General features: G+C 35.0%; 1 protein-coding gene across 1 annotated transcript; it reads left to right on the top strand.

Moving 5' to 3' along the window:
* Positions 1 to 1,486: 1,486 nt before the first annotated feature.
* Positions 1,487 to 9,484, top strand: PLAG1 (PLAG1 zinc finger). The gene is made up of 3 exons (XM_081111586.1): positions 1,487 to 2,616; positions 5,712 to 6,070; positions 6,592 to 9,484. The coding sequence occupies exons 2-3, from the start codon at positions 5,829 to 5,831 to the stop codon at positions 7,847 to 7,849; spliced, it is 1,500 nt and encodes a 499-aa protein (XP_080967712.1). The 5' UTR covers positions 1,487 to 2,616; positions 5,712 to 5,828; the 3' UTR covers positions 7,850 to 9,484.
* Positions 9,485 to 10,631: the final 1,147 nt, after the last annotated feature.

Genomic DNA, 10,631 nt, shown 5'->3' with positions numbered 1-10,631 from the left:
AATGGTTATATGTACAGATTCTACCTTTCTTTCACAATTCTTTAGATCAAGGCTAAAATGAACTTTAATAATTTGAGAAGCATAGTAACCAATGCTTGATATGTAAAAAAGACAAAATAGAAGTACGAATTTTGTTGCACATTTTTTAGAATATTAGTCACTATTTGCCTTTTTAAATATTTTTTAATCCTATACAAGAGATTGAATACACAAATAATTTTAGTTGACATTTTAGTTGTAGTATTGCATTACTGCAAATTGTATTTTTTTATGTTTATTATACCAGGCCAAGTAAAAATGAACCCTAACCAGCTCCTGGTTTCTTTTGTTTGGGGAAATAATTAGCAGTCCTTTGAAATTATTTGGCCACTCATAAGAACTCAAAATGGTTAGGTTGAATTTAGAGAAATCACTGTGATATTGGAATTATGTTTTATGATAAAATAAATTATTTCACTTCAGACTGTAAAATATGTAGTGGGGGTAATTTAGACATGTAATATTTCAAATCAAGATGCATAATTTTAAACTATATTGAAATACTTCAACTCAAAAAGACTTTTATAAATGCCAATGAATAATAAGCATAAATAAAATTTTTATGAATGTATTTGAGATAGCAGTAAAATTTATATTGTTTGGGAAAAAAGAATATATAATTTGTTGTTTACTAGTCATCTTTGGTTTTAGATCTTTTCCTACCCATTAAACAATTATACTAGTTATTATTTGAACTGATACTTAAATTATTTAAATTTTACTTTGCAAACTGTCTTTATTAAAAGGAGCCTTTTAAATCTTAAATTTATTTCTCTGTGGGGATCATATTGGCAGCTCTGATAGAGAAAATAGGCACTACCCCCCATTCTTGTTTTTTTAAGTGTAATAACAGGATTTATCTACTTTCATATTGGTTTGCCAACCTGCTCTTTTAGAATGCAGTAGAATAAGAGTGAAATAGGAGTTTTAGTGCATAAGCCCCTCCTTGACCACAAAGGCTTAACCACATATACGCTGTCAAGATGTTCAGCTTCTCTGGGCCTCTCACCTTAAAATGGCAGTGATGATAAATGTGTCCGCCTCTCAGATCCATTGAATTCCAGGGCGGTAATAGAGATGGAAACGCTGTACACTTGTAAGGTATTTATATTGTTAAAATATCATAATACATAAAACAGACTCATATTCTTAATTACCCTGCCAAAAACTCAGTATGTGCCCTGGGCAAGTAAGTATTTACAAAGTTAATTTTATTATTTTGCAGTTTTGATGTGCAGAATTCAGCTCTTCCATTTATGCATGTCCTGTGCTTTACAAAAGAATGGAGCTTTTGCTTTAACTTTTTAAATATCTTTTATTAGTCTAAATTTTTATTTTTCTTGACTGTTAAACCATGAGAATAATGCTGCTTTCAAATATACCCTTAGAATTTTTATAATGATGCTTGAATGTCCTCTATTAAATATTTTATTTACACATCATCAAATTCTTAAAATACGTGAAAATTTTGATGTCAGGGGAAATTAGTTAGATTTGTGTTTAGAACATTAAGTAAAATTATTTTCATTTGTTCTGTCATTTGGTGAATTCTTTTCTTATTGTATCTAACTATTTGATTTATATTGTCCCTCTAAAGTTCTTGTAATCATGATTCTGAACGTTCATCTCTAAGATACCCAATTTACTTTAGCTCTCTGGGCCCTGTACTCTCTATAATAATTGTAGTTTTTTCTGCCTTTGACCATTATTCTTTTCACACTTGCTTGTACAATAAAAAAATCACTTAACAGGTTTTTTTCTATACATGGTCTTAGTCTCCTGAAGATCATGCTACTAATAGGCATTTTAAAGATATTTCAAGATGTTTAACAATGTACTCTTCAAACCAAATGATGCTTTCTTCCTGGCATTCCCTTCTCCTACAGCAAACCTATATTTAACTTCCCTTGCATGCTTTTGAAATCTGAAGAGCACAGAGTTATTGCTACATTTCAGCAATCTTTGCAGCATTAGGAGAGATAAATTGTCAGGTATTGCAGGTAACAAGCCCAATTGCACAAGCGTGTGCAGTGTGGGCATGTGAGGTGCTCCCATCAGGAGACTGCTGTTCTTTGATGATGTTCCACATGCACTCTCTCCAAGAGAGAACTGAGTTTGTCTCTTCCATAATATTAAGCTTAATGAAATTTTGATTACAAATAGTAGCTCTAATATCCATTTCTCTCAGTAGGCAAGTTAGATTTTAAAAGTTAAATTTGGGAAAGAAATGGGGAGTCATTCAGCATCACAAAATGCCACTGATATAGGTAATACTATTTTATTTTTTGTTTCTGCATTCTGTAAATGTGCTTAGAACTAATAAATTTGCAACTGGTAAAAATTAATGCATGACTTGTCAGCAGAGTATGGAATGTAAGCATGTGCCATGAAATTGCAATTCTTCTGTTCTTTATTTTCCATCATTTATATGCTGGTTCCACTTAGAGTGTAGTCCATTCTTATTTTTTGTTTCATAGATTGGCCAAAATGGGAAGGACTGGATTCCGCTCTCTTCCACGAAGAGTCAGTGGGACTGGCTAAGATCAAGGTCTGAGGCTTTTTTCCATCTGTCATCAGGTATGCATTGAACAAAAATCCCTATAGTTCTGTGCATGTACCTTTAGAGTAATTGATTGATATGCATATTAGGAATGTATACTTTTATTTGATGTTGAGTTCACAGCCTTGTATTTATTCTGAAGTTTTAAATGCATCAATAACTTATTTGAGTTTTGTAATATATTGAGATAAAAAGATATTATTAGCCATGAAAAAATTTCAGCTGGTCTTAGAAAAGTGTAATATTTGAAATCTGCAGTTCTTCATTGCTCAGTATGTACATCCAAAGATAACAATTCATTTGTTACTCCATGTTGAGTATCGCCAATTTTAATATAATCAGATGCTTTTGTATATTGCTTAATGGTGTACTTTGTATAATTTTTTCAATAACTTAGAAGTTATCATTTTTCTCAACTGGAATTCTCTGCCCATTATGTTTGGATCTCATAACACGCTGACAGATAATGACCAGTCTTTGAAATATTTTCAGATATTAGTTATATAACAGGGATTTAGATTCTTTGCATTCTGTGTTGATTTTACAGTTGAAAAATGTATTAACTTGTTTCCTATGATGTTCTAAATAAGGGCATAAAAGCATCATGATAGGAAATCAGATAGTCAAAATTGCTCTTTTTTCCTGCCTGGGAGAGTGCTTTATACCAATTTACAGTGTCATTACTGGTTACAGAAGAATAACTCTAAATATTTCTGAGTGAGGCAGAGAAGGTGTCTCCTGAATAAGAATATATAGAAAAAGAACAAGTCCTTGAGATTCCAAACCCGATCTTAAATCAGAGGGCACGTACTGCATTAGCATTAGTAACATCAGTTGTATTACTGTGTTCATGTCACATTTAAGCTGCAGTGGAGACTGAGACAGTCTGAACAGCATAAAGAAAGGCCTTGCCTGTGTCTACCTCCTGAGGAAGAAAGGATGCATGAACCAAATACTGTAAACTTACCCACACACTTTACATTTTAATCACCAAGTAATTACTCTATTTTGCCTGTTTAGTGCAGTGGTCGGCACACCGCGGCTCGCGAGCCACATGCGGCTCTTCGGCCCCGTAGCATGGGCCACGAAGTTTCAATCGCACTGTACGTGCGACCCGCACGTGGTATTTTGTGGAAGAGCCACAGTCAAGGGGACAGTTTGCCGACCACTGGTTTAGTGACACCTCTACATTAAAATACAGTAGGGTCTATTGTAATATACACTTAATTTTATAAAAATGCAGGTTAAGTTCAGAGCCCCTGAAAAAATATTACTGGAATCTGAAGGCCAGTGTCATACCTCTAGCTTGTGAAGACAAGTGTCAGTCTCATGCCAAAGACGAGTGATGTGAAGAAACTGATTTTTTTTCTGAATATGTAATAGGATAAAAAAATTCGATTAGTAGTTGACAGCAGTCATTTGGCCACATTCAGTTTTTAGTTTAAAAATCAGATCCTTTTTAAAGAGGTTATAGTTATTATTTCTGTGTCTCTCTTTTTTTAAATTTATTTTTATTATCGAAAATATTTCAGATGTCCTCTTTTTCCCCCCATTAACCCCTCTCCACCCCATCCCCACTTCCCCTCACCCCCCACCCCCAGTCTTTACCTCACTATCATTTCTGTGTCTCTTAAAAGTATATTGCTAAACTAGCATTCATGAACTTTGAGGAATCATTGAATTCTTTTATGCCAATTGAATCTTTGGGGGTTGTTTTCTTACTCTGAGAAATACAGTTGAAATTATTAACTCTCTCTTGTCCATAAATTTTCAAAGGTTTCAGTCAGTGTTTAAAATTTTTGCTTAAGTAGACATATTCTTTGTCATAAAATATGTTCATTTCATTCTTTCTCAAAGCACCGATAATGAATTGGAACTCTGACACATGTTTTTACAACCTGAAACACCTTCATAATGATGTATCCTTGCACAGGTATTATGCTCTAAGCCAAAAGTCCCACTGGTGTGCTGCACACAGGTTACAGCTGTGTCAAAGACTGACCCCTCCGCTCTTAGGGAAGCCTGATGACTCTAGTTCAGCCTGCCCAATGAATAGAATCATTTTCTATGATGTGAAAAAAAAAAAAAAAAAACGGTGAGGAAAATCACTTCAACCGAATCCTTCTTCCCTCCAAATGACAAGGAGCCATGGTCCTCACCTAATATAACATCAAAAGACTTTTCCTTGAGGAGGGTGGGGGTAAAGGGGAGAGATCAACCAAAGGACTTGTATGCATGCATATAAGCCTAACCAATGGACACAGACACCAGTTAAATGCAAAAAAAAAAAAAAAAAAGGCTTTTCCATGTCAAGAATGCACATTTGTTATGAAGATAAGTCATTTCTACTCTTGACTCAGAAATTCCTCTGCGTGTGATGACACTGGTATAAAGAGTAAATTTTCACTTTGGGTGATGCATTCAACTCTTTCAGGCCTCTTGTGTCTGTGCATTAAGTACATCTTTCATGGACTAAATGTTTCACAAGGTGCCTAAAAGAGTTTTCAGTTGCTTATTTATATTTTATTTTCCTGTAATAAAGAATGTGACTAGAGCCAACTTGTAAAAATTAAAATAATTTTGACATTAAAATATTTGTGGAAACATTTTTATGTTCTCAGTCAGATTTATGTTCTCTAGTACCTTGTAAAATTTGAAGCTTAATAAAGCCACTTTTAGTGTCATGTTTTTTTGTTGTTTTTTCATAATTCACAGTTCTGTTTATTCTGTGATGGCATAAAAGTCACAAACAAGACACTAAAAACAAGGAAAGCTATAAACACCACCAATGGAGGGATATCATTGGGAAGAGACTGAAGTGCCTTGTAGATTAGTGTCATGTTTTGATGCTTCCTCAGAGCTTCTGAAATCGCGACTGCTTTCCCTAAGTACAACGTTTATCAGGTGGAATTTCAAGAGATGTGTGAACTGTTCATTCTGAGCAATGCATTAACATGTATTTTGACAAATATAAAGAAACCCACAGATATTACATTAGACCAGCTGAATCCATTTTATGGTTTCTTTTTTAATTCAAAAGCATCACATAGCAAATAAAAAATTTTTAATTAAATTTAGTTACAAACTAGTTGTTTCTTATTTTTTTTTCCAGTCCCTTTTTGCTTTCTTTTACGACCACATGAAACTTGAGAAGCCACCTAAAGCTAAATCATTTAGTGGAGTTGGGCAGTTCCCAAGTGTCCAACAAGAAGGCCTGGTTTAGGCTGCGATGGCCACTGTCATTCCTGGTGATTTGTCAGAAGTAAGAGATACCCAGAAAGTCCCTTCAGGGAAACGTAAGCGTGGTGAAACCAAACCAAGAAAAAACTTTCCTTGCCAACTGTGTGACAAGGCCTTTAACAGTGTTGAGAAATTAAAGGTTCACTCCTACTCTCACACAGGAGAGAGGCCCTACAAGTGCATACAACAAGACTGCACCAAGGCCTTTGTTTCTAAGTACAAATTACAAAGGTATTAAACTCTATTTGTCTTTCAGATTATATTTGCTATGATGTTGGCCATGTGAAGCCAGTGTAAACGTATATATTTGTATATACATTTTTTAGCTGATTTGCAGAGAGGAAATGTTAAGTAGATTAGACGTTGGCTAGTTTTAGTATTCTAAATCACATATTTTTATGTGTTAGTGTCTTTGGATTTTTTAAAAGTGAAATGCTTAATGAGAATAGAATTTCCATTTGTACAAAGAAATTACAAGAAAAGGTCTGGACGTTTACGTGAGTATATTCAGTCTTATTCATTTGCTTTTGTAATAATAGCTAAAAACCAGCCAGTGAAAACTAAAGTGGCAACTTAAATGACTCAAGTTTTGCAATATTTAGGTATATTAACTACCCTTGTAGTACATACTAAATTTAAAAGTGTCCATTATTAGAGAAATTCTGTTTTAGCATAGCAGTTTAGCTTCCATTTGAAAAGTGAATACGTACCATTTTTGTCATGATACTTACAGAATATGTCTGTATTTAAAGGCACATGGCTACTCATTCTCCTGAGAAAACCCACAAGTGTAATTATTGTGAGAAAATGTTTCACCGCAAAGATCACCTGAAGAATCACCTACATACACATGACCCTAACAAAGAGACATTTAAGTGTGAAGAATGTGGGAAGAACTACAACACCAAGCTTGGATTCAAACGTCACTTGGCCTTGCATGCTGCAACAAGTGGTGACCTCACTTGCAAGGTTTGTTTGCAGACTTTTGAAAGCACAGGAGTGCTGCTGGAGCACCTTAAATCTCATGCAGGCAAGTCATCTGGTGGGATTAAAGAAAAAAAGCACCAGTGCGAGCATTGTGACCGCCGATTCTACACCCGGAAAGATGTCCGGAGACACATGGTGGTGCACACTGGAAGAAAGGACTTCCTCTGTCAGTATTGTGCACAGAGATTTGGCCGAAAGGATCACCTGACTCGACATATGAAGAAGAGTCACAATCAAGAACTTCTGAAGGTCAAAACAGAACCAGTGGACTTTCTGGATCCATTTACCTGTAATGTTTCTGTGCCTATAAAAGATGAGCTCCTTCCGGTGATGTCCTTACCTTCCAGTGAACTGTTATCAAAGCCATTCACAAACACTTTGCAGTTAAACCTCTATAACACTCCATTTCAGTCCATGCAGAGCTCGGGATCTGCCCACCAAATGATCACAACTTTACCTTTGGGAATGACATGCCCAATAGATATGGATGCTGTTCATCCTTCTCACCACCTTTCCTTCAAATACCCATTCAGTTCTACCTCATACGCAATTTCTATTCCTGAAAAAGAACAGCCATTAAAGGGGGAAATTGAGAGTTATCTGATGGAGCTACAAGGTGGCGTGCCCTCTTCATCCCAGGATTCTCAAGCATCGTCATCTAAACTAGGGTTAGATTCTCAGATTGGGTCCCTTGATGATGGTGCAGGGGACCTCTCCCTGTCAAAAAGCTCTATTTCCATCAGTGACCCCCTAAACACACCAGCATTGGATTTTTCTCAGTTGTTTAATTTCATACCATTAAATGGCCCTCCCTATAACCCGATATCAGTGGGGAGCCTTGGAATGAGCTATTCCCAAGAAGAAGCACATTCTTCTGTGTCCCAGCTCCCCTCGCAGACACAGGATCTCCAGGATCCTGCAAACACGATAGGTCTTGGCTCCCTGCACTCTCTGTCAGCAGCTTTCACCAGTAGCTTAAGCACAAGCACCACCCTCCCGCGTTTCCATCAGGCCTTTCAGTAGGACGCCAGGACGTGGGTTTATTACCGAAACGTATGTGTAGCCCTGCCTTAGATGACTCTTTTTATTTTAGTGCCTACTTTTAGACAGTATAAAAGTTTCTGCTTTTGTATAGTACCAATTTTTATTAAGCCAGTATAAAATAGAAACTAGCTTTGGAACCAGTGGTGTCCAGTTATGTTTACCTGGGTATTTCATCCTAATTCACTGCCAATTGTCATATTTTAAGGTTATTTTTCATATAGGAAAGCCATTATTAGTAGTAAAGTCTTACAAATCCCACATTCAAATTACTTTTTCATCTTAGAATTTTTGTTCCATTACTAATGGCTCCTCCTTTTGACATTTGGCTCATTAAAAAATTTTGCAAGAGAATGTAAATTTTCTAAAATGTATATGAATAACCAAGAGTTTTTTTAAATCCTTACTAGCTTCTAAATGGATTCATAAATCAAATGTTTCAAATGAATTAAGAATCCAGTTTGGGGAGATAACTAGTATTTCTTAGATCTACAATAATTTCAGGTCAGTATATTTTGAAGACTTGCTATTGTCTGGCTCAAATATTTGCTGTCTTTATTGTTCACATATAAAGAAAACAAAACCTAAACACAAAGCACCAGTATTTATAGCAAAAAGAGATTCCTATCAAGGTGATACCGCACTCCATGTTACTTAATAGTTGGCCTTCAATTAGTACACAGGATATTTTGCCACGTTTTAAACTGCTTAACTTGCTCTCTTTCCATTTAATACTAATGTATATGGCATCGGAGTCTTCAAAGTCAGTATATAGACAGCTCTCTTTGATATTTTCCACCTTTCAAGGCCAAAGGGTGGGTCAAGTGCAGCCAGCAATTTTATTTTCATTGTTAGTCCAGAACCTAGAACCATTGTGGAACACAGGTATTAGGTGTATTTACCCCAGAGTGGACTGTCCCAGGTTAGATGGTGTGAAAAACATCCTAAGCAGGAAGATAGATGCGAAGTACACAGTTCAACTTGGGGACTTGTCTAGGGGTCATGCCCCTGTTGCCAGAGTTGGAAACTAGACTGTTTAGGAGTAAAGTAAAAGCCTATTGCTTATATCACTTGTAGCTAAATTTGATTACATTTTCTTTCCCTTAAGAGCCAAAAGCAAAAACAACAGTTTTGCACTAGGGTATCTTTCTTATTCAGTGTTAATTCATCTTTCCTTGCTATTTTCAGATGGAGAATTTAAAGTGAAATGCATTAGAAAACTATTTGAAGAATGATCACAAAGTTTTAAGCAACTAAAAATATATACAGTAAAACCCACTTTTACACATCTCTGGGAAATGCGGGGAATGTTGTAAATAAGTTGAATTTTTAGAGGGAGAAAAAGTAAAGTAAAACAAGCACTATCTTAGTTAATGTGAAAATAATCAAAAATATTCTGTTCACTGAATAAAATCGTTATGGGCTTTCCTCATGTTAGACAACGACCATAATCTTCTGAAAGGTCAAATTATTATATTTTTCTAATTGTCAGTAGGAACATCAACTTTTAAAAACATATCTATTAAGCACTTGTTAACACCTTATTTGGGAGCCTGTCCATTGGGGCAGGTGGGGGGGCGGTGGGGGAGGGATGGGAGGTTATAGAAGAGTATATATCTCTCTAAAAAAGAAAAAGAAAGAAAAAAATTTTTGAGCACTCAGCCCTATATGGAAACTTCTTTTTCTATTTATAGGGCCAATTATCACTGCAGATTGCAATGTTTACCAAGAATTTCTAAAAATGAGTGCAGATTACTGAATATAATGCATTATTTAAAATATTTGGGAGTAGTATAATTTGTGGAGGAATGTAAATTGTAATAATGTAAATGGGGGTTTCACTATATATATTATATCTATACATACACACACACACACACACACACACACACACACATTTATCGCACTTCATAGAATCAAAGTTGCTCTCTTAAGGAACTTTGGCTCCTGATATTTTATCATGCTCCTATTTTTTTAGTCCTAGGAGCTGTAGTTTTATACTTATGTATTTAAATTTTATTATTAAAAATTACATTTTATAAAAGTGTTCCAAAGGCATTAAGATTATATATGTTAATAAGGAAATACATTTAAAAGTTTTTTCAAACTGCTCCTAAGCTTTTGATTAGGAGAATATTTGCTCTGAAAGTAGGCTTTTAGCTCTGCTTTATTACTGCTTCCTTTAGTTTCTATGAAACAGATTGCTTACCGAAATCATTAGTTGAATGATTAGTGTTCAATATTGCTTTAATGACCATTTTTAAAAATGGAAAAAAAATTTGGTGACAGAGCACAAATAAATAGAAAACCTATTTTTAAATAGAAATCACAAATACAAGTGTGGAAACACTACTTTATCTAAAATTTGTTAAAGAGGAAATCAAATTGATGAACTGAGACATTGGCCTTAGTAGGCTGTATTTCACTGCTAATAAAAAATTTAAAAAGGGAGTACCAGGATTTATTAAATAAAGCATTTTAGAAATGGGAATGGCGCCATATATGTATATTTTTTTTTAGCCTAATTCTCGCCCTGTATGGATTTTAAATACATGGAGGCACATCTTTCAGGGCACCAGTATTAAAAGTATAGAGTCTTAATTTTCATACATACGCCTCTTTGCCTGTTGCTGCCCCACAGACTTAAAATAGCACTTCCAAGTAAGAGGGAATTCAGCTTAATTTGTTGTTGTTGTTTTTAATTGACTGTAGTGGTCACTAAACCATTTTGGAGAGAATTTCTATTAAAGATGAGGCAGACTCA

Source organism: Myotis nattereri, assembly GCF_964212035.1.
Source record: "Myotis nattereri genome assembly, chromosome: 17".
In the NCBI taxonomy this organism is placed as follows: domain Eukaryota; kingdom Metazoa; phylum Chordata; class Mammalia; order Chiroptera; family Vespertilionidae; genus Myotis; species Myotis nattereri.
Note: the sequence above shows the minus strand (reverse complement) of the source record. Positions and strands in the feature narration are given on the sequence as shown.

Coding starts and splice junctions, on each gene's coding strand:
- PLAG1 (XM_081111586.1), top strand. CDS start 5,829: ATGGCCACTGTCATTCCTGGTGATTTGTCAGAAGTAAGAGATACCCAG. Junction 6,071..6,591: donor TCTAAGTACAAATTACAAAG/GTATTAAACTCT, acceptor CTGTATTTAAAG/GCACATGGCTACTCATTCTC.